At 43.9% G+C, this 25,128-nt stretch overlaps 1 protein-coding gene across 3 annotated transcripts in view; it reads left to right on the top strand.

Annotated features, from left to right (window-relative positions):
- The window catches only part of fgfr3 (fibroblast growth factor receptor 3), a 63,714-nt gene extending 40,792 nt beyond the window's left edge, over window positions 1–22,922 (top strand). For 2 of the 3 annotated variants that reach the window (XM_083633982.1, XM_083633983.1), the window contains exons 6-15: window positions 887–1,062; window positions 6,943–7,091; window positions 7,632–7,753; window positions 8,123–8,233; window positions 8,747–8,937; window positions 9,360–9,482; window positions 10,996–11,066; window positions 17,616–17,753; window positions 19,095–19,200; window positions 22,549–22,922. In XM_083633982.1, coding sequence (XP_083490108.1) covers window positions 887–1,062; window positions 6,943–7,091; window positions 7,632–7,753; window positions 8,123–8,233; window positions 8,747–8,937; window positions 9,360–9,482; window positions 10,996–11,066; window positions 17,616–17,753; window positions 19,095–19,200; window positions 22,549–22,722 — 1,361 coding nt within the window. In that variant the 3' untranslated portion in view covers window positions 22,723–22,922. The remainder of the gene's footprint in view (window positions 1–886; window positions 1,063–6,942; window positions 7,092–7,631; window positions 7,754–8,122; window positions 8,234–8,746; window positions 8,938–9,359; window positions 9,483–10,995; window positions 11,067–17,615; window positions 17,754–19,094; window positions 19,201–22,548) is intronic. The other variant, XM_083633984.1, reaches the window with a different exon arrangement.
- Window positions 22,923–25,128: the final 2,206 nt, after the last annotated feature.

The raw sequence follows: 25,128 nt of genomic DNA, 5'->3' as shown, positions 1-25,128 counted from the left end.
ATGATATCAGTGTACTTTAAAGGGACAGTTCACCCAAAAATTAAAATTGTGTCATCCTCTACTCCCCCTCATGCCAGTTGAAATACAGGTGAAGTTTGTCCATATAACACACAGGGAGGTTGCCAGCACAACTCCAGAGAAGACCAGTCCCGAACACTGAACAACACCTCCCTGTGTGTTAGATGGACAATCTTCACCTGTGTTTCAACTGGCATGAGGGCGAGTAGAGTAGTAGATGATGACAGAATTTCCATTTTTGAGTGACTTGTCCCTTTAATTTCTCGTCGTCCCATAATCTCATGTTGGGACAGCCATGTGAGTTCATGTTGTGCAGTGGACAGACAAGACAAATATGAGAAACATAAGACATAGAACACTCATCAACATTGTCTGCAACCATTAAAAATACAAAAATAAATAAGAGACACTTTTCAACCAGCTTTGCATCATTACAATGTGGGTAGTATTAATATACAGATGAACAATGTGTTAACTTGCCTCCATGTTTCCTGCACCGAGAGCTCCTTGTTCATCTGCTGGCAGAAACTCCGCCCCCGCCAGCTGGTAAGGCTCATTAAAGCTCTCCATGCAACTGTCCGTGGATGCGGGCATACAAAAATCAGTCTAACAATCTCTCACTCGAATAACAGCCAGCCATACACTGGTTGTAGGAAGTAGAGCAGATCCTGAAGCCACGCCCCAGATACAGAGAGAACTTTTTTTTTACTACCGTTATTTTTCACACTATATCCTGACTTCGGATAGAGAGCTGGTTGAAAAGTTATCTTTTGCATGTGTTTACTAAAGATTCATGGTTCACTAAAGATTCACGGTTTTTAATGGCATGTCGGACCCCCCCCCCCCCCCCCCCCCCCCCCTTCCCCAGCGGTGGACCCAGACAGGGAGGATGACTACGCGGACATCCTGATCTACGTGACGGGCTGCGTGCTCTTCATCCTGGCCGTGGTCATCGTCATCCTCTGCCGCATGCGGATGACCACGCAGAAGACCCTCCCCACGCCGCCCGTGCAGAAACTCTCCAAGTTCCCCCTCAAGAGACAGGTAACAGAAAGTAGATACAAGATTCCTATGAACACTTTCCCCCATCTCCTCTCCTTCTGTATGAATGAATGAATGAAAAAAATGTATTGGTCACCACCACCACCACCACCAACCAATACACTTAGGTCATAACCAAAGGTTAGGGGCAGAAGCAAACGCTTATGTAAAGCCCCCCCTTTTCTTACAATTAAAATAAGAAAATCATCATGTTCAGACATTTTGGACATTGTCCTTACTTGCCATCATATAAACAACAAAGGATTTCAAGGAAAAAATATCCTAATACAAGAAACAAAAAAAAACAAAAAAAGCAAAAAAAAAAGTAAATAAGCAATACAACAGTCAAAAACCAGTGAGTAGCAAATAACAAAACAAACACAATCCATACATGCATATTCATACATTTTATAATCGTTTTATTATTATTATTATTATTATTATTATTATATATATATACATATACCTATATATATATATATATATATATATATATATATACTTATACATACACTTTTTTATTTATTATTATTATTATTATTTATTTGTTTTTGTTTTCTCTTTGTCCCCTACATCATTCGGTTACCTGGGAACTAGACTGTAATTTTCCATCATCCTGTCCTTATACCTTTTTTTAAAGATCAACACATTCTTACTTGATTTTAATTCTTCCGGCAAAGCGTTCCACAACTTCACACCACAGACAGATATGCACCTGCTTTTCATGGCTGTGTTACAGAAGGGTTGTTTCCAATTTTGTTCGCCTCTGAGGGCATAACCCCCCTCTCTTTCTTTGAACATTATTTGTATGTTGGACGGGAGCACTCCCTTTCTGGCTTTGTACACAATCAAAGCTGTTTTTTGATCCACCAGGTCCATGAATTTTAATGTTTTTGACTTTATAAATAATGAATTATTTAAGGAGGCTCCAGTGAAGCCTCCTTAGGACTTCAGCAGAGCTTGATACAGACTTGTATAGATTTACTGTGCATGCTCGTGGAAGTATGAAGTCCACGGGTGCTCTATTCAGAATGGGAACTGCATGGAAAAACTTATATGGAGTTGGTTGAAAGACATTTCTAGGATTTCATTTCATGGATTTCAGGCAATTCCTGGAATATCATGGGATTTAAAGAGGTGTATTCCAGACAGTGAAAGTCTGGGGAATTGGTCATTTCTCTGGGCAAGTCAGGGAATATCAGCGATTTCAATTTTACTTTACAGGAATTGTACTGTACAACTTGATTCACATGTTCATTGAATCAGTGGTTTTCAGCTGTTCCTCCTCCAAAGCAAACCCGACTGTTTACAACATTAGCAAACTAGAAGTGCACTTGGAGAGTGCAGAGCTCCGCCAAGGCCAATAGTCCAATCTGCTGTGATATGCAAATTGTGTGAGTCAGATCGAATGTGCTCTAAAATGTCATGGGTTTTTCCTTGGCCCATACTACATCCTTCCACCAAGTTTCATGAAAATCCTGCTAACAGACAGACAGACAGACAGACAGACAGACAGACGGACAGACAAACAGCACCGAAAACAGAACCTCCTCGGTGGAGGTAATAACATGTTTAGCTCATGGAAGTGCCGCAAATTAGTTGCAGAAAGTTGTGGAAAAATCATGGATTTTTTTTTTTTTTTTTTTATTATAACATTTAAGAAAGAATTGTACACAGGATAGATGCAGGAAGAAAGATACAGGATAAATAGATGAAAGAGAACTTCTGCAAAGTCCTGCAAAGTTTCTCTTTCTCTTTTTCTCTGTGCCTCTCTCTATCTCTCTACCCCCCTTCCCTCCCTCTGTTGATGACGTGGTGTGGACGCTGGAAGGCATCAAGCTGGTGACATGTGTTCACATTTATCTTGGAGCAGATTCAGCTGAGGGATATTTCAGCCCTCCTGCGAGTGACTGTCAGTGTTCGTGTTGGATTTCACTCTGTGTAACGCACACTCGCCCCTCAACTGCCCAGAGAGAGACACTAAGTGGAGCAGCTGCATTTCCACCGGAGAGGGCCCGCTCCCGGCCCGGCCCGAGGCAGGCCACACCACCTTAGTTCTGGTCAGACTCAGTTCCAAGATCAGGTCCAAAGGGAGTCGAGACCAAGACCAGAGTAAATTGTGGCCTATTCAAGACCAAAATAGGAAATAGGCGTAGACAGAGTACTCTACATGTCTTTCCAAAATGGTTAAGGAGTTTCTTCGGGATGAACAAAGAATGAAAAGATGACTCAACAGATGAACATGAACATATCTAGATTTTACCATTCAACATCCAACTAATCCTTACATAGAGGTTTGAGACCCATAGAGGTTTTTACAGGTTGAACTCCCTTAAATTGTTTGTAGCAAATGTAGAAAATAAACAAGAACAACTAAGGAGGTTATGTTTTCACTATTAGTTTGATTGATTGTCAGGTATCTCAAAAACCTTCTGTTTTCTGATTTCCATGAAATTTGGTGCCTAGATCGGTCCCTGGTCTAAGGAAAACTTGATTTGATTTTGATGGTGATCCAAACCTGGGATTTCTGCCATTAGATGATTATCGTTTTTTAGCCATAACTATGAAACTAACGGAGACACAGACTTTATTCCAAATCCTACGGGGATGTTTAGAGAGTCAAGAAATCAATTAAACCTCAAATTTAAGGGATAGCAATGATGTGATGATGTGTGTGAGGTTTGCACTCAGTCATTATTGAGTGCCTTCTAATATTTTAGGCAGGAAAAAAGGTTGAGTCAACATCCATTAGTGGCTAGACTAAGACAGGTCCGAGTCAAAACAGGAACGAGACCGAGACAAATCCAACAAGGCAAAAAAAGGATTCTGGCATCCGGACTGGAGTTCTGCAGTCCGGATAATAAATCATATTGGCTCTCGCTCATCTTCCTCCTGGAGTCGCTCTCATTTGCTCTTCTAAAAAAAATGCTGTCTATCTCAGCTTCTATTTCTTTATGTAGCACTCTGTATAAACTTCAGGCTATTATTGTCACTAAGGCTCCGCCCCTCACATGCTGTATTGATTGCAAAATTGGCGATCCAGGAACTATTCTATTGTTCTGATTTGCTCTGGATGAGAGGATGTGCTGAATGTCTAACATGTCATGTGACATGTGTCATGTGAGTCGTACAGTAGGTGTCATTAATTTTACACTGGAGACTCTGGGGACATGTCCCTGCACCACTTTTTAAAATGACAGCATTTTATCCCCATCACTTGCTGAGGAAGGCTTGTGCCGAAACGTCCATTGCTTGACTGCTGCTTTGAAGGTATTAAAAAAACCAAAAGGATTTATTTTGAGTGCTGGTTTTTCTGTCTTTCTGTATATTGTTTGCGCCTTGCACTGTAGCTTTTGAAACTTTTTTGAGAGTGCTCAGTAGTCGTGACTAGTAGTCACTGACTTTTTGGACTACTGTATACAGCACACAGCAGCATGCTGCGGTCCCTACTCGCCTCCTACTGTATACAGCACACAGCAGCATGTGTGTGTGTTCCAGGTTTCCAGCTTTATAATTGAAGGGTTGCGCTCCAAAATGCCAGAGATCCATTTTTAGCAAAGTCAACTATTGCTTGGAAGTCATCAGTCATCAATGGTCGAGAAAGCACACATGATTTCATACCCTAACAGTAGGGCTGTGGCGATTCACTTATCTCCCGATTCGATACTATCACGATTCTTGGGTGCCGATTCGATTTATATTGCGATTCTTAAGTATTGCGATTCTACGATTATTGCGATTCGATATTACGATTTATTGCGATTTTTGTTTATTTATTTTATTTATTTTTTTCAGTTTGTTTGCTTTTTTACACTAGATTAGAACATGGGAAAAGTTGAATCATACACTAGAGCAGGGGTGCCCACACTTTTTCAGCTTGGGAGCTACTTTTAAAATGACCAAGTCAAAGTGATCTACCAAACATATTTATTTATATATATATACACTGAGTATACAGTGGAAAACAGTGGAACCGTGGAAAAACAGTGGAAAAACAGTGGAAACAGTGGAAAACAGTGGAAAAACAGTGGAAACAGTGGAAAAACAGGGGGAAAACAGTGGAAACAGTGGGAAAACAGTAAAAAAAAAAAAAAAAAAAAAAAAAAATTTTTTTTTTTTTTTCTAACCTCAATGCCACGCGATCGACCACACTACCTTCGCGATCGACCGGTCGATCGCGATCGACGTATTGGGCACCCCTGCACTAGAGACTGTATATTATATATCATGAGTAGGGCTGGGCGATATAGTTAAAAACAGGGGCAGACTGGGATCATAATTCAGGCCGGGCATTAGATACCAAGCAGGCCAGGCCGATATGGGCCGACGCGCGTGAAATTTGGGCCGTTTGAAGCCCAATTTGGGCCGTTTGAAGCCAGATTTGGGCCGTTTGAAGTCCAATTTTACAATGAGATGCACCCACTTTAACCCTGAAGTGTAATTATTACTTCAGACTAACTAATAAAGTAATAAAACCACTAGTAAACCAGTAGGCGGCGCCTGGCCTGCTGTTCAGTGAGTGGCCTGACTGCAAGCACCCAAATTTTTTTTTTTTTTTTTTTTTTTGCGATTATCGATTCTGGAATAAAAGATCGATTCAAAAAATCGTGACATTAAAAATAGCGATACTTAGGTGAATCGATTTTTTCCCCCACCCCTACCTAACAGTGTTAGGATTTAGCAGGCAAGGGCTTTAAAAATAGTTAATAACTTCAATGTGTTCCTCACTGAATTAGTTATTCTTTCATGAAAGCAATCTTGTTGTGAGAGTAGTAGGCGTCTGCTTTTTCATGTGGTAGATATCTTGGAAAGACACTTTTTTAATTGCAGCCTTTTCAATGTCGGCAGCATCCATATACATGGTCTTATAAGGCGGTCCAGAGAAAGATTTTTTTTCTTTCATTTTTCTGTAATCTTTGCTTCACTTTTGTTTAAGCTAATCTCTTGGTTCGCTTGCTTCTTTTTCATAACTCTGAGTAAATCTCCCATAAACCTCTTGGCATGTTTTATCAGATATTACTTTTCATGCCTTTGAAATTGCAGTCGGTCTTTCTTCTTTTTTTCCCCCCCTTCGCAGCCTTTTTCTCATCTTCCCCCAGCTGAGAAGTTGAGGAGGGAAGTCTGGTAAGTGGACATGGTTGTTTGGAGACCCCACCTGAAGGGAAAGAGTTGGCAGAGTCTGGCACAAACAGATCCATCAGAGCGGGGCTGCAGCCTTGTGTCAGCGCCACACAGATAAATGGGGGGAGGATGTGCGGCCCACGGGCTCGGCAGCACGGCTGGCGATCTGGAAATGGAGCGGGCTGATGGATCGAGACGTCCGGGCCATCTCGCCACTCGCTCGCCCACCCGCCCAAAGCCGCGTCCTCGGTCATTTGTCTTTGTTACTGCCTCCTGGCTGTTTGTACAAGTCAGAAGTTTGACCGTTTTTCAAAGAACCTCAGTCCTGGCGAAAGAGCTCTGACACTGGGCCTCTCGTCTATCCACATGAGTTATTCAATCATCTGTTCAGTCCTAATTGTGTTTTTCTTCCATGGTCAATTGATAGCTGTTTTGATTTGTATCTCTTCAAAATGTCTCTCCATGACTTTTACACCCTCTTTCTAGGCAAACATGAGTTTTTCAAGATCTTGCAAGGAAATAGTTATAATAGAAAGTCTTTCAATTGAAGGCTTGTTGGCCTTGGTCTGTTCGACCTGGTCTGTTCGAATCGGATCAGATGATTAGATGTTTTCCCCAATGAGGTTAAGACAGATATCTTCTTGTAGATATTTTTGTTCTGGTCAGGCTTCGTGTCTCTCTCTCTCCTCTGTCTCTTCCTCTAGACTCTATCGCCTTGCCCTTTTCAGAGACTATAACAGTTTCTCTCTTTTTGCACCCAAGCAGGTTTCCTTGGATTCCAACTCCTCCATGAACTCCAACACGCCGCTGGTGAGGATCGCCCGCCTGTCATCCAGCGACGGCCCCATGCTGGCCAACGTCTCCGAGCTGGAGCTGCCCTCCGACCCCAAATGGGAGTTTTCTCGAACCAGGTGAGAGAACGAAAAACTAACACTGAAGCTCTACTGTTTGATTTTCATTTTTTCATTGATCGTTTATTTGCATAGGGACAGATACACATACATATAACATTTAGCGAGAAATGTCTGATGTCATGTATCACATTTGTAGCCTAAACTAATTTGCAATGCCCGTCCCTAGATGCTATTAAAAGCACCTATTAAAAGCAAAGTACAGTAAAATATACAATAAACATAATCATAAAGTCAATCAATCAATCAATAGAACAACATAAACAATCATACACAAAGGATATAGACACTCACACACCCATGGACACAGTCATTTGTGGGAACATTGTTAATTACTCTTCAGGATCTACTTTCGGTTGGTTTTAAAATGATCCCAACTACGATCCTGTTTAAGATGTACAGTATGGGCAGTGAGTTCCACATTTTAAACCCCTGTACAGAGAGGGCTGTTTGTCCTAGAGAGGTTTTTCAAAACGGCACTTTGCAGTTCCCTGCGACAAATAGACAGTTTGTAATGTTTCCTTGGTATGACTGTGTCAGACTGACGCTGGGGAAGCCTCTGGGAGAAGGCTGCTTCGGGCAGGTGGTGATGGCCGATGCGGTCGGCATCGACAAGGAGAAACCCAACAAGCCGCTGACTGTAGCTGTGAAGATGCTGAAAGGTGGGTGCTTATCTCCACCCAACGCACTCCACAAATTAACACACAACCTTGACGTGTCACTGTCATTCTGTCTTCCTCTCTCTCTGAATCTCCCTCTCTTTGTAAAGATGTATCTCTCTCTTATATCCTGAAATTTATGATGTTTTTACTCTTTATCTGGGTTTTTGTCCTTTGTTGCTCAGTGAAATACTCTCCAAGTTTTGTTGACAGCGCTTCATAAATCATTTTGTTCTGACTCTCTATCTCTTCCTCCTTCTTTCTCTCTCTCCCTCTCTCTCTCTCCCCTCTCTATCTCTCTCCCTCCCTCCTCTCCTCTCTCTCTCCCTCTGTCTCTGTCTATCTCTCTCTCTCTCTCTCTCTCCCTCTCAGATGACGCCACTGATAAAGACTTGTCAGACTTGGTGTCGGAGATGGAGATGATGAAGATGATCGGAAAACACAAAAACATTATCAACCTGCTGGGAGCATGCACGCAGGACGGTGAGCCCGGCCCGCGACGCAGCGCAACCCAGGAGATAACCAACATACTTGCCTAACGATTAGTTTAATTATCAATTAATCAGTCAATTATTTTAATATTTTCTCAACTAATCGATTAGTCATTTGGTCTATAAAATGTCACAAAACAAAATGGTGAAAAATATCAATATCACTATCGCTACAATATCAATATCACAAATATCACTTTCTCTGCAAAGCCCAAGATGCCATCCTCAAATGTCTTTTTTTGTCCTGACCAACAGTCCACAACCCAAGATATAAATCACTTTACTGTCATAGAAGATTAAATAAACTAGAAAATATTTACATTTAAGAAGCTGGAACAAGATAATTTCTGAATGTTTTTTTTTAAATTGGCGAAACGATTAATCGGTTATAAAAAAATAGTTGGTGATTCATTTTCTGCCGATCGACAATCAATTAATCGGCTAATCATTGCAACTCTACACTTGCCACTGTCCCACTGACCTCTTACCCCTGTCCGGTGTGCAGGTCCGCTGTACGTGCTGGTGGAGTACGCCTCCAAAGGGAACCTGCGGGAGTACCTGCGGGCGCGGCGGCCTCCGGGCATGGACTACTCCTTCGACACGTGTAAAATCCCCGACGAGCAGCTCACCTTCAAAGACCTGGTGTCCTGTGCCTACCAGGTGGCCCGGGGCATGGAGTACCTGGCCTCACAGAAGGTTAGCCGCCATGACAGTGTCGTAGTGATAGGGCAAATACGTATTGAAATGCAAATACTGTACTTATGTGCCTCTGTGTGTGTTTCTGTCTGTCTGCATGTCGCCTGGAGCATGAAATGTCCTCACAAGCATAGCAAGATGAGGGAAATCCTCCAATGTGAGGACGTTTTGGGGTGGTCCTCAATCCTTTAATACAAGATGTAGTCAGTAATATTTTAACACTAGAAGGTTATGTGGATTTTGGGGGCGTCGGACAGAAGGCCAAAATGTTGTCAAATGAAGAGAGTAAATATACAACTATTTCCCCCCCCGACATTACCGATTTTTGTTTATAACCTTGTCGAAAGTGCGTGCGCGCATGAGAGAGAGAGATATCCCATGATGCATCATGTTTAATGTGTGTGTTGTCTCTCTCCCTGCAGTGTATCCACAGAGACCTGGCAGCCAGGAACGTACTTGTGACAGAGGACAACGTTATGAAGATCGCCGACTTCGGTCTTGCCAGAGACGTGCACAATATAGACTACTACAAAAAGACCACCAACGTGAGTCTCACTTCAGATTCTCAGCCAGAAGTGGGTCAGAACCTATTTGTAATTAATTTGTTTGCATTTGTTTTAACTTGCATCCAAGTTTGGTTTTATTTAGTTAGTTAGTTAGTTAGTTAGTTAGTTAGTTAGTTATGTGTAAGTACAATATTAAACATAAATATTGCCCTTTGATATTTGCCCTATTGTACCAGATTTAAGGCCCATTCACACTTAGAATGATAGCTACTATAAATATAACTCTAAACTATAACAATATGCCGTTTTGGATGTTTTCTACTTAAAGTTGTAGTGTGAAAACAGACATTCTATTTGCTTATGGTATAAACATTTAAATCTTTTTATAGTAATAGATTTATTTCATAATATTCACTTGGTGTCTCACTTATGGGAAGCAGTCTCCTGCGCCACACAGGAGACTGCTTCCCATAAGAGAGACACCTCGCTGATATTAATCATAGAACCAGGCTTTATGGTCATAACCTTAACTTACCTTTAGAGCTATCCTTCTAAGTGTGAATGGGCCTTTAGGTTTAGCTCATTTTCATCTTCAGTTCACATCAGGAGAGTTTTACTAGCTAGTATAGCATGCTGTACTGCCATTTACTGACTATTATACCATGCTGTACTGTACTGCCATACAGTACCAAGGAAGGCAGTAACTCCACTCTTGCTGGAAAATTAGATTTTGTCATGTCATTGTACATCAGCGTTAGGTCATAGGATACGACAATAACAAGTTGGCAATTCAACACATTTCCAAAGATTTTCTGTCAAGTCACTTGGTGTGGCAGTAATGAAAACATTGAAGCCATTTGTCTCAGTTTCACTGAGCAGTTATTGCCTTCATACATTGCAGATGCAATTTTTCTCAGATTGTACACTTTGCCTGGTTTGCACAGTGCATAAATCCTCATTTGTGTGTATTGGCAGAAGTGTGCAGGCAGGAGTTTGAAGTAAAGATGCAGCCATTATAGAGGCGCCACTTTGTGCTTGGTTGCTTTGTTAGACAGGGTTCCCACAGGTCCTTGAAATCCTTTGTGAATTTGAGAAAGGTCTTGAAAGTTTTTGAAAATAGACATAAATAGACATGGGCCATTGAAAGGGCTTGAATTGATATATGTTGTAGAAGTATAGAAATTGAAGTTCTTTTGATATTTTCTTTTGCTACACAGCACAGTTGAGATGTGGTCACACATTCAAACCTCCTTCTTTTTCATTGTTGTTCTGTGGCTTCTGTAAAGCTGCTAGTTCTCATTATAAAAATTATCAGTGTTGTAACAGTAATTAACCTTAATATGTGTATCAAACTATGCCATGTTGGCTCCTTGAATTAGAGGGAATTGGGCCTGGAAAGTTCCTTGAATTTGATGTTTACGAAGGTGTGGGAACTCTGGATAGAGCTGGGGTGGGATGGCAGTCACAGGTGTTGATGTTTTGGCGGACTTGTCTGGTCCGTACAGAAAGGTTCTGCTGACCAAGCGGTTCTGTTGTGCCTGTGTTGTTCCAGGGTCGTCTGCCCGTGAAATGGATGGCTCCAGAGGCTCTGTTCGACCGGGTCTACACGCACCAGAGCGATGTGTGAGTTTGGCCCACTTTTTTTACATGCCAACTGTCCAGTCATCTGCAGGCGCTGTACACAGCCAGGAATTCGGGTGTTGAAATATCATGACTCGACGTGTTAGCATCAAAAAGCCATGCCTGCGTGCGTGTGAATATGGATTTGTAGCGTTCCCTCCATCCCCCGAACCCTCTCCCTCCCGCTCTCTGTCATCTGCGCTCGCTTGATAATCCTTGAGCTCCTTGTGTATAGCGGGTCCTGCATTCCTCAACGGGTTTGTTCCTCCCAATATGACTTCAGAGAGACAAAAATGGCACGCTGCCCCCGACATAGCGTTGTGTTAACAGTGTCAATCCAGACGTACCCCCGAATAGCAGGAGATAAGAGGGTCAGTGGATTTATCTGGAGGTGTTTCCTTTGGAGGGGGGGGGCTAAAGGATTTAGGATAAACACAAGATTTTTCTTTTTTCTTTTCTTTTTTATGACCTCGGATTCTCTTCAATTCTCCCTGATTGCTGCTGTGTTGGGTGCGATCAGGAGAAGAAAGGGGAGTTTGGGTGGGGAGGTCACAAAGTCAATCTGTCTTTTGGTAGGGACTTTAGGGGGGGGGGGGGGGGGTGCAGCCAGACTCCCTGTCCCCAGCACAGCCATCCAAGTCAAACACGGGCCCCTGTCAACACTGGCTCGCCCTGTGATTACAGTAGACTGGGAACGGCCGAGAGGAGACTCAGACTGCTGTTATTTCAGCAGGTCTGGATTAGCACACTCCCCCCTGCCTCCTTTATACAGTAGTCACTCTCCGGCCGGTTTACTCTCAAACACCCCAGGGGACCGTGACCTTTGACCTGTGATCTTTAATGAAATATCATACACGGAAAAAGAGTTATCAAAACGTACAGCAGCACAACTGACATTTAAATACATCCATATTGCAGTCTGCAACCCCCAAATATTGACACCCCAGTGGGATTTTCCATTAACCACTTTTATAGGATTTTTACTGTGTACCTTTACATATTTGTTTACAGAGAAGCCATTTGTTCTCTGAAGTAATTTACAGTATCTTGTTGTGAAATCTAGCAACAACTTCTACTGGAATTAGTTTGGGCAAGAATTCACTTTCATGTTTAAACCCTGCTTACCAGGGTTACATTGATATTGTTTTGTCTGCCAGGATATCGGGACAATATTAACCTTTTAAATATAATAACTATCGGATAGCAACCAGCTGCTAACCAGCCTGAGAAATGCATGGGTTTGGATTTCAGTGGAGATTTTTAAAAAGAAAGACAATCTTGGGGAAAATGCTGAATCCTTGTATTTGCGGGGGAATATCTTAGCGTGAAAACAGTCATTTGAATAGGCTATATTGAATGTTGCCCCCACATATCAGCTATCAGCATCGGAATCAGCCCTCATAAACACACATCGAAAGCTTACCCACTTCCCTAACCAGCATACTCTCTCTCTCTCTCTCTCTCTCTCACACACACACACACACACACACACACACACACACACACACACACATACACACGCACAAACACACACACACCTGCTCTCCTGCACATACCTGCCAACAGGTGTAAAATAGACCAAGTAAAGGGGAGACTCGTGGAGAACCCATTTTCATTCAGATATCTTCAGGTGAGAGGTCAAGCCTAAATTAGCATTAGCCTAAATTTGGATCATTATTTACCCCCTTGCCAACAAGCTAGCATGACATGGTGGGCACTAATAGGTCATCTAGTTTCATTCTCTCTTTAAAACTAAGCCCGCTATGCAGCCTCTGAAAGACAGTATGTAACAGGAGAAATTACCAATCGAGACACAGTGGGAGAAAGGGTTAAAAATAGGGAGACTCCCACGGAAATCGGGAGTGTTGGCAGGTTTGACACACACACACACACACACACACACACACACACACACACACACACACACACACGCACAATGCATGTAGAGCAAAATCAAATCAACAGAATCAAACACCACAGTGACGGCGACCTTCTCTCTCACCCCTAAATGTGTCAGTGTTTACTGATTGCCTCCCCATATGAAGCACCTAATGGTCCTTGAATATTCATCTGACTGGTAGTGAATATAAACGCCACCAACACCCCCCACCCCATCCCCACCATGTTGACTGCTGGTTCTGCTAACTCCAGTGCTCTCCTCCATGCTGGGAGGAGACGCTGTGAACCGGGCCCGACCCCCAAAACCTGCTTTGTTTGTGTCCAACTGACACACAGTAATGATAATGAGTTAGTTACTGATCCGTCATCCAGCCAATTATTCTCTCCTGCTGCTCTCTCTCCTTCTGTTTCACTGCAACTCTCTCTCGCTCTCAGTTGATCTACCCCTTTCTCTCTGCTCTCTCCCCTTATGTTTCTCTATGCCTCTCTCTCCCTCTCTCTCTCTCTCTCTCTCTCTCTCTCTGCTCTCTCCCCTTGTGTTTCTCTATGCCTCTCTCTCCCTCTCTCTCTCTCTCTCTCTCTCTCTCTCTCTGCTCTCTCCCCTTGTGTTTCTCTATGCCTCTCTCTCCCTCCCTGCTCTCTCCCTCTCTCTCCCTCTCTCTCTCTCTCTCTGTCTCTGCTCTCTCCCCTTATGTTTCTCTATGCCTCTCTCTCCCTCCCTGCTCTCTCCCTCTCTCTCCCTCTCTCTCTCTCTCTCCCTCTCTCTCCCTCTCTCTCTCTCTCTCTCTCTCTCTGCTCTCTCCCCTTGTGTTTCTCTATGGCTCTCTCTCCCTCCCTCTCTCTCTCCCTCCCTGCTCTCTCTCTCTCTCTCCCTCTCTCTCTCTCTCTCTCTCTCTCCCTCCCTCTCTCTCTCTCTCCCTCCCTGCTCTCTCTCTCCCTCCCTGCTCTCTCTGGGTCTGGATGGCTGACTCGCCCCGGCCGGCCAGTAGCTGCTGTTTCCCACTCTCCAGACTGGAGCGTGGCTAATTAGATGAAGCCAGCTGAGCGCTACAGTGGGAGGGAGGAGGAGGAACAAGAGTACACTGCTTTAATAGACCGCCCATTATCTGATTACCTTCTCGCATTCTTTACACAGACAGAGAGAGAGAGACAGAGAGAGAGAGAGAGTCAGAGATAGACAGAGAGAGAGTCAGAGACACAGAGAGAAAGAGAGTCAGAGACAGACAGAGAGAGAGTCAGAGACAGACAGAGAGAGAGAGTGAGAGACAGAAACAGAGAGAGAGAGTGAGAGACAGAGAGAGAGAGAGTGAGAGACAGAGACAGACAGACAGAGAGAGAGAGGGATGATGGTTCAGTGTACATGTAAGAGTGTTTGGGTTGGAGGGGGGATTTGGTTGTGGCGGTTTTGAGTGTCTGCATTCAGGAAGCTTGTAGGAATAAGAGAGTAGGGATCTTAAATGGCTTTTCCATCGCCCAAGTAACCATAGTAAATTGTTTTTCCATGGATGTTTTGCATTCAGTTTGGGTCTGTTTAGGTACAAATAAGCTCTTTATTATACTGTAGGTGACACACAAGCAATATGTGCTGATTGGTCCGTGCCTTTTTTAAGTGATGTTCAGTGGTTTTTGTAGTGGCAGGTGCGCATTTCTCATCCCAACTATGTGTCTCATAATTGTGACGCGGCGCATTGGTTGGGCTCCTGAACGATTCTCGACTTTAAGCGCACCGCACAGTGTCAGTGTTACGTCAGTGTTACGTCAGTGTGAGAAAGAACTCTGAAGCAGACATGATCTAGGCCAGTGGTTCTAATTACTTCGTAAACTTCACCATTATTGTATTTAGGCTACAAGATGTAAACACGAGAATGTAGAAGACTGTTCTATTCATGGTTGCACTGCTATCGCTCTACCTACAATACAGATAGTCTGTTATCGCTCTGCCTACAATACAGATAGTCTGTTATCGCTCTACCTACAATACAGATAGTCTGTTATCTCTCTACCTACAATTACAGATAGTTGGTTATTGCTCTACTTACAATACAGTCTGTTATCTCTCTACCTACAATACTGATAGTCTGTTATCGCTCTACCTACAATACAGATAGTCTGTTATCGCTCTACCTACAATACTGATAGTCTGTTATCTCTCTACCTACAATACAGATAGTCTGTTATCGCTCTACCTACAATACTGATAGTCTGTTATCGCTCTACCTACAATACTGATAGTCTGTTATCTCTCTACCTACAATTACAGATAGTCGGTTATCGCTCTACCTACAATACAGACAGTCTGTTATTGCTCTACCTGCAATACAGATAGTCTGTTATCGTTCTACCTACAATACAGACAGTCTGTTGTTGCTCTACCTACAATACAGATAGTTTGTTATCACTCTACCTACAATACAGACAGTCTGTTATCGCTCTACCTACAATACAGATAGATAGTATGTTATCGCTCTACCTACGATACAGATAGTCTGTTATTGCTCTACCTAGAATACAGACAGTCTGTTATCGCTCTACCTACAATACAGACAGTCTGTTATCGCTCTACCTACAATACAGACAGTATGTTGTTGCTCTACCTAGAATACAGACAGTCTGTGGTCGCTCTACCTACAATACAGACAGTATGTTGTTGCTCTACCTAGAATACAGACAGTCTGTTGTCGCTCTACCTGCAATACAGACAGTCTGTTGTTGCTCTACCTACAATACAGTCTGTTGTTGCTCTACCTACAATACAGATAGTCTGCTATCGCTCTACCTACAATACAGACAGTATGTTATTGCTCTACCTACAATACAGATAGTCTGTTATCGCTCTACTTACAATACAGACAGTCTGTTATCGCTCTACTTACAATACAGTCTGTTATCGCTCTACCTACAATACAGACAGTCTGTTATCGCTCTACCTACAATACAGACAGTATGTTGTTGCTCTACCTAGAATACAGACAGTCTGTGGTCGCTCTACCTACAATACAGACAGTATGTTGTTGCTCTACCTAGAATACAGACAGTCTGTTGTCGCTCTACCTGCAATACAGACAGTCTGTTGTTGCTCTACCTACAATACAGTCTGTTGTTGCTCTACCTACAATACAGATAGTCTGTTATCGCTCTACCTACAATACAGATAGTCTGTTATTGCTCTACTTACAATACAGAAAGTATGTTATCGCTCTACCTACAATACAGATAGTCTGTTATCGCTCTACCTACAATACAGTCTGTTATCGCTCTACCTACAATACAGATAGTCTGTTATCGCTCTACCTACAATACAGACAGTCTGTCATCGCTCTACCTGCAATACAGATAGTCTGTTATCGCTGTACCTACAATACAGAAAGTCTGTTATCGCTCTACCTACAATACAGATAGTCTGTTATCGCTCTACCTACAATACAGAAAGTCTGTTATCGCTCTACCTACAATACAGAAAGTAGTATGTTATCGCTCTACCTACAATACAGAAAGTATGTTATTGCTCTACCTACAATACAGAAAGTCTGTTATCGCTCTACCTACAATACAGATAGTCTGTTATCGCTCTACCTACAATACAGTCTGTTATCGCTCTACCTACAATACAGAAAGTCTGTTATCGCTCTGCCTACAATACAGATAGTCTTGGAATTGGAATACAAAATCATATCTGACAATAAATTATTCTCAGATTTGGATCCAAGAGACAAAATCTCATCAAATGGGGGGGGGGGGGTCCGTGGCTCTAATGTGGACTAAATTAAGAGTCCTTGATTTGTGGGAAGCTCTTGGTCGAGATAATTAAACTCTCTTTGCTACTTCTCTCTGTTAGTACGCTCCCAGCTGATCTTTGCATTAGGCTAGGAGAGAGCAGTCTCTGACCCGATGGCAGCCATACACGATCTGCCAGCTCCAATAAAATCTTCATACAGAAAACATGTCTTCAGCCAGGCAGTCAGCCTCCACACTTTATACCCGATGACACCACAAGATTGAGTCTTATTTCTCTGCTGTCTGGCTTTAGGGGAGAGTTGTTGATTTTTACAGCTATTGATCGAGTGTCCCAGACAGACAGAATGTCAGAGGAATTCTTAAATGGAGTGCTGGAAAGATGATTGAAGATCAATATTTCTCCGCTCAGATCGATCGTAGTCCCTGGGGGAACGCCACCCTCTTGCTGAGCCGTGACTGCTCCAGGCGTCGTGCCGTTTCAACCATCATCTTTTTTCTTTCTTTGTTGTTTTTCCGGATCCTTCACACGTTTTCTCCCCAATTGTGCTTGGCCAATTCCCTGTGCTGTCCCGGACGTTGCTCCACCCCCTCTGCCGATCTGGGGAGAGTTGTAGACGAACACATGCTTCCTCCATGTGCAGTCGCCAGCCTCTTCTTTTCACCTGACAGAGAGGAGGTTCACCAGCAGGACGTAGCGCGTGGGAGGATCACACTATTTCCCAGTTCTGCTCCCCCCTGAACAGGCACCCTGACCAACCAGAGGAGGCACTAGTGCAGCGAACAGGACTTATACCCTTAATCCGGCTTCCCACACGGGGGCTCGAACCTGCGACCCTCGTGTTGGTAGGCAGGGAATCTACTGCTGCGCTACCCGGATGCCCGAATCCTAATCTTTATCCTTTGTGTGTTTGTGTTCAGGTGGTCCTATGGTGTGTTACTATGGGAGATCTTCACGCTGGGAGGCTCGCCCTACCCAGGCATCCCAGTAGAAGAGCTCTTTAAACTGCTGAAGGAGGGACATCGGATGGACAAGCCCGCCAACTGCACCCATGAACTGTACGTTCCGTTAGAAATTACCCTCTGTTGGTTCTGCTTTATCAGAGACTTTATTGCATTCAGCGCTATGCAACTAAACTGGTCTTGTACAGTGGAAGGAGTCCAACAAATATCAGGTAGAAAGACAGAGGCGATAAAAGTCGTGAGTTAGATTTGAACCCATGGGGTTGATGGTTTACAGTACACCTTCGTCTGCAGAGCAACCAAAGCACCACATAACTATTATATCATAGAAATATAGAAACACATAAAGGGAGTAAGTGGGTCTGTTCATTTCAAATGATGTACCACATTGTGATGTCACTGATGATGTCACAATGTCAATGACATCACTGAAGATGTCACAATGTCTATGACATCATCAGTGATGTCACACAAGCACTTGATGATGTCATCAGTGATGGTCACTTGAGCAATAGGACGAATCAGCGTGATGTCACAACCACCCAGAAACGTGGAACCCCCCAGCAGTTAACTAGTATGAGTTGTGCCAAACAAACGTCTAAAAAACTATACATCACATCTTTTTTTGACATTCTGAGTGAGAGCAGAAGTAGCTCAAGAGTCTGATGTACAATATGCATGTTGTGTTAAAGTTGTGTGAACTGTCGCAGTTTTTATAAATGTTATAAACAGCACAGCCGGCTAGAGTGAGACACTCAAGGCTGGCTCCATAGGGTCCCATTGCCGTTTCCACCCAGTGACGCCGTTTACCAAAATGCTGATCGGCTGATCCTTCGTATTGTGATGTCATCAGTGAGTGATGTCATCAGCGATGTGAAGTTGTGAAGTGCAATTGTGCACTGAGTGACGTCACTCGAGCATTCCATGATGTGATCAGAGCGTAGCACGTAGCGGCCGAGCTGCAGGGCGGGCGACTAGGAATGGAGCGCGCGTAGCGTGCAAGATTTCTAGTTAAATAAAATGTCTTTATTCTTGCATGTTTATCACATTCAGAATGTGATATTCTTGCAGTCCTGCAATTTACATTTTAGGCATTTAGCAGATATTCACAGTGACTTCCCATGTAACAAGCTTAAACTACCAAAATTTCCCACATTATAAGATAAAAACAAGCTCATGAGATTGATTTCATGCATGTCATCTAAAATCCAAATATAACTCATGTATCTGTATATTCATTTAGGCATCCATACATTCATCCTATCCACTGTGATTTACAGTCAGTGTAACGGCAGAATACACTTATATTCTGTACATGTAAATATAACATTTTTACAATTTTTTTGTTTATTTTGAGAAGTTTGGGTTTGTTGTCGGTTTCATGTGTCAAACTAGATACTAGTATACAGTATAACTGCTCTTTGCCTTGTGTTTCAGGTACATGATCATGAGGGAGTGTTGGCACGCGGTGCCCTCTCAGAGGCCCACCTTCAGACAGCTGGTGGAAGATCATGACCGGGTTTTATCCATGACCTCCACTGACGTGAGTCCATCGCCTCGCTGTCACTCACTCACAGTGGAAACACCCAAAACTCCACTCTGCCTTCACCTTGCACTGTTTTGTCATCATTGACTTGATGACAAAGCTGCAATACATATTTTCACCTCAAGCTTTTGATGTTTTACTGTAGAATAAAGATCGTAGTGCTGTGGCACATTTTAAGCTGGTCAAATTCACGACTTTCTCACTCATTCTATTGCCCTTTACTCCACCTTCCACTTTACTATCTGCTTCAATTGATTAGAACAAAACAAGACACGTTTTGCTGCACCTCTGCTAGTCTCATGCCTGTTTATAATATTGCAAATTTTCAAAACAACAATTAGTATGGTTAACAAACAGACAGCAAAAAGAAAAAGATATATATATATTGTAGGGAATGACAGATGCTGAGATAAAGTTGATCCAGCATGTCGCTGGCATCGTTTATTGTCGGTCCCTATCTAAGTACAAACCAAACAGACGGTGTTGCAGGCTAGCTAACAGAGTGTGGCTAGGCTAGCTGGTAGCTGCAGAATGTAGTCGGTCTGTTTGCCTCCAGTGAGGAGAAGGTGCAGACGCTTGGCCAGCTGGGCCAAGGCATGGCAATTTATAGTCCAACCGGTCATGTGACTCCAGTCACGTGACTCACCTGCTCTAAGCACTTGAGGTTTATGTCCCCAGTCTGCTAGCAGACCATTGTGGTCACCACACAGGCCCCCCCAGAAATCGCAAGTGCGGCCAACAAAATACAGTTAAACACAAACATGCAAAACACTGACATGACGAATCAGAGTCTCTGGGGCGCGAGGCGCGCAGCATGGGAAAAGTCCATCCGAATCGTGTCGGCTACCAAGACGGCGTAGCGCGACGTCGGGCCGGATTCCCTGGGCTGGGTGGCTGGGTGGGTGGGTCGGTGGTGGTTACCGGACTGGAGCTGCAGTAGTAATCTCCGGGGTTGAAACCCAGGCGGGAGCTGTCGTTATTGCGGGGGAAGGCGAAAATCGTCGGATCCACCCCCTCATGGCAGCCGGCAGGGCGCTGCGTGGTCGCCAAACCGTGGCGTGGAACCCGTGGCAAATTGCAGCCGTGTTGGCTTCCAAGTGCACCAGGGGTCTGGCAGTCGGGCAGCAATACCCCCATGCGTCCCCCTGCAGTCGGCAACAGGGAACGTGAGGCGTCACCATGGCAAACAGGCAGCTCCCAGGTCAGCCGGGCAGCAAGAGGAAAGACGTCCATCTCGTTGTTGCTTGTTCGTGGCTCCCACAAGCGGCAGGAACCTCAGGGTCACCAATGTAGGGAATGACAGATGCTGAGATAAAGTTGATCCAGCATGTCGCTGGCATCGTTTATTGTCGGTCCCTATCTTAGTACAAACCAAACAGACGGTGTTGCAGGCTAGCTAACAGAGTGTGGCTAGGCTAGCTGGTAGCTGCAGAATGTAGTCGGTCTGTTTGCCTCCAGTGAGGAGAAGGTGCAGACGCTTGGCCAGCTGGGCCAAGGCATGGCAATTTATAGTCCAACCGGTCATGTGACTCCAGTCACGTGACTCACCTGCTCTAAGCACTTGAGGTTTATGTCCCCAGTCTGCTAGCAGACCATTGTGGTCACCACAATATATACACTTAACTATACTTACTAGTTTAAACTACTTTTGCTGGGCAGTCATTATTGGTGTCTACAAAAACAACATTTTGATTGAATTAGGCCTATAGGCTACAATGTAACAATGAGATCAATTAGGCTACCATAACCTGAACATTACTGAATTTAGTTCATTGATACAAACATTTCAAACCAACTCACTACATTAATTTGAACCCAAGTAGCTCCCAAAATAATGGAGGCATTCAAGTAATTGAGGGATGCATTATTATAGAAAGCAGGCTAAATTGCCCCCAATGTGTGACTGTTTCTCTCTTGACAATCATACAGTAACAGGTTTTATTTCGAAAATCGACAGGACGTTTTATTTTATTATTCTCGTTAATTCCTGCCCAGCTCGATTTGCTCTGTCCTGCTTGACGCAACTCATAAGCCCTTTTCCCACATGCGCTTTGTACCGTAAAATGACCGCAACGTGGTCTAATGCCTGCATGTGGGAAAGGCGTCGTGCCGGTATAAGCGCGACCCCGTCGTCGCGGCCATTTCACCAGTTTTGAGCCAGTCAGAAGAGCGGTATGCCGCGATAGGCAGACAGGTGAGAAAGGGGTCCAGTCATTTTCCGCTATCAGTGCACACAGTAGACAGTCCAACACCAAATACACAGCTGATTGTTCGATATTCCCCTGGTGTTGCGTACCACCAAAGGACTATTGCCAGTCGCAAACGCGCTTCCAGTGGTTTTCGCCACCGGGTGATCTTGCGTGTTAGTGCGGGTCGGACCAGACTCAGCACGTAGTCGAACGTACACCGGGACATGCGAAAATGACGCTTCCATTCCACGTCGTCAAAATTGTTCAGAGCATCTTCCCAAAATAAATTCCCTCCTGGTCTCTCTCGCTTCCAGACGGCTCTAGTCTCACGCAGCAGCGCAGAGGTACATAACACTGTCATGATCTGTCCCCGGTTTAGTCTATCTTCATATTCTGCACGATGTTGAGCGGAGAAGACTGCGAACATGAATCTGTTTCTGTTCGCACGTATATCCCTTTCCATTTTCGCCTTAATTTGTCTGCGTCGCTGTCTACGTTTGAGGAAAAAGCGCGTCAGCAATATTATCAAAAGAGTGGACGCCGGCTCCATGTTTGTTTGTTGTTTTTTTCTGACTGGCCTCAGTGGCCTGCAGCACAGACCCCAGGCCACTCTCCCCCGCCCCCCGCCCCCCCCCCCCCCACCCCCCAACATACCGGCTATTTGACGATAAGATTCCCACATGCGAACGCTGAGGTGTGAAGGGAAATTCAGGGAAATGTCCGATATTGACTTACAGGTAATTTTCCGGTACGCATGTGGGAAAAGGGCTATAGAAGCGAAAATACACAGGCTGATTTGTTTAGTGGAGCAGAGCGGAGAGCCACTTCAGGGGATGCCTCTGGTGGACACATGCATTCGCTAGACTAGCCATCGCTAGACAGGCTGCGTCCGCCTCGCCTCGCCGTTGTAATGCAACGTTTCCTGGTGGAATCTCAATCTGCCCGGCTGCCCGGCAGAGACTTTAGGCAGAAAAAAGAAAAAACTTGAATGGAGCGCATCAGAGGAGATTTAGAAGTGAGTAGACGCAAAGCCGTCTGAAAAATAAGTAGGTAGACGGCGTCTACCTGCGTCTACCCTCCACTACACCATACATGTATGTGGTGAGGGGCTTGTTGTGTGACACGGCAGGCTAACCTCTGACCTCTTCTCTGGCAGGAGTACCTGGACCTGTCGGTGCCGTTCGAGCAGTACTCGCCCACCTGTCAGGACTCCAACAGCACCTGCTCGTCAGGAGACGACTCGGTGTTCGCCCACGACCCGCTGCCCGACGAGCCCTGCCTCCCCAAACAGCTACCACCACCCAGCAACGGGACCGTGATCAGGACATGAGACCCCCACCCATGGGTGACTCATTATCACCTCAGTGACGTCTCTCCCACAAACTCCTCAAGACATGGGGGGGATCACAAATGACGCCGCATGCAATACTTCCACAGTGCTTCAGCTCTTTGATTCGTCTTAAAACTCTTGGTAGAAATTCAGTTGAATGAGGTTTCCTCTCTAAGCATTGAAGGATTTTTTTTTTTTTTTTTTTTGCCGTTGAATCATGTTTCTTCCTCTCGGAAATGAAATTATATTTTTGTACTCGGGCCAGTCTTTTGTTATTGACAATCTGTGGGGTTAAAACCATTCCGTGCCTACTGGGATAAACCTCCTGGGACTGAAAAACGAAATAAACAGAAACGGATGTAAGAGGAGGGAATGAAGGGCATTGGTCGATAACTGGTCAGTGATCCTGGGCATTTTTTTCCGTTATTTTTCCGGCGAGGACCTTGGACTTTCTCGTCTCTGCTGCACGGAGCCCTTCTATCGCAGTATGAGAATATCCGTTTGGCAAGAAACCAGCAACGCCAGAATCAACTCAATAATGTGACTTGTTCTTCCCAACACTTTTGGTCCTCCAAACGCAGTCTGAACCAGAACCAATCCAATCACTCACTCAACCATTTCCGCTTCCACAGAAGCCGGAGATACTGAAGACCGGAGATGGATACACATGACTACATGCATATAAAATGGTGTTCAATTGTGAATTGGTCGAATTGTATCCTCCTAAACGAGCAGTTTGGAGAACCATGGAACAAATATCCTCCTCCGCCGTGAGGTCAAGTTGCAGTGTTTCAGGGCCATTCGATAATAAGTAAGCTTTGGATTTCTTTTATGTATCTAGAAAGATGATTTATTGTAAATATATAAATGCAAATATGTATCATATTGCTGTCCACAGCCATGTACTTAAAAGACAAAAAATTAAATTTTTTAAAGCATTGTTTTAGGATCGAAGCATTGCAATCTAGAAGACACTGTCATGACCGTGTAAGACATAATCGTTTAAAGTGATACGAAAAAGGTTTATTTGAATAATTAACGTGTATATTTGTAAAGATATTTATAGACTTAACATGTGGTTCTTAAAGTTTGAAAGATCTAGGTTAGGATTTTAGTACTGTAAGCAAAGATTTTTATTTCGATTTTTTTGTAACTTATTTTTTATTTTACAATAGAACTGCGACATTTTCACAACTGGCAGACTTTTACTTCTCTCGTTTTTTGATCCATCTTTTTTGTTTGTTTACAGTAAAAAAAAGAATAGAAAAAAGAATGTATGACAAATGTTAAGATGATTTTTGATAGCGAGTGTGATTCGACTGCCAGGGTAAAGACTCATGAACCGAAAGCTCCCGCAGATCTGTAGGTCGAGGGGGTCACACCGCGGTTTGAAAAGTTGACGTTTGCGAGATCAAAGCAACGATTAACTCTTGCTGGGCAAGAAATAGCAGCGCTTCGCAATATGTTCGTACCAGAGAGGCCTTTTAGTACCACTCAAGTACTCAGAGACATCAGACCCAACATCAGCAGCTAGCCAGGATACGTGTAAACGAAGCCTTCAGTGATAGCATAGTAAGAGCAAGAGAGCAAGAGTTTTTCCAGTCTAGAAAAAGTCACCCATTCTGGTCTCTCTCCTGCTCCTGTGGGTGGACAAATTGGTGTCTCTCCTCTTCTACGATGGATTTCTCCCTGTGCGATTGTTGAACATGTCTTGGTGTAAAATGGCGGCTCTAAGAAGCCCTCGCTCTTTGATTCTGAGGGACTGACACCAAACCCTGATGTTTCCCGCTGTTTTAGATCGCTGAGATATTTTCTGCTGTCAAACTCCTTCGTAGCTGCTGGAAATATTTCCACATGACGTTATGTCGTCTACGTTTGGCCAGTTATCCACGGGAAGATGACAAATGCACCGCCAAACCACAAAATGGCCCCAGAAATGCATCAAGAAGTACAGTGCATCAAAAATAGCTGTTTTTAAAGAGTTTCAGGTGGCTTTTTCATTTGAAAGCTCCTTCTGAAGGCTTCAAAATAATGGCAGACTTCCTATCTATTGAGCCTAACTTCCAAACAAGGAAGTCTTCAGCTGTTCTGTTACACTGGCTAGTTGTAGGTAGTTAGTTCGAGTGACAACAGAATCACAGCAAAGAACTTACATTGCCAAGAAGTGCCAAGTCGTTCCATTGCAACATCAGCGTGCAGCCCCTGCGCCATTTTGGACTGAAGGAGACTACCGTTATGATCCGAGTAAAACGTCCCGCCTACAAAGTACTGTACAAATGTACCTCTACAGAAATGGCCTGTGTTCTTCCCGGTCATGGTGTGTCTCTCCGGCCTGGTTCTGTGCTGTATCACATTAGCGCAAGGAGGCGTTTTCAGTCCAAAATGGCGGCAGTGCTGTAGTCAAAA

The sequence above is a fragment of the Poromitra crassiceps genome, assembly GCF_964638095.1.
Source record: "Poromitra crassiceps genome assembly, chromosome: 3".
In the NCBI taxonomy this organism is placed as follows: domain Eukaryota; kingdom Metazoa; phylum Chordata; class Actinopteri; order Beryciformes; family Melamphaidae; genus Poromitra; species Poromitra crassiceps.
The sequence above is the reverse complement of the archived record's forward strand: the minus strand, read 5'-3'. Positions and strand labels throughout refer to the sequence as shown.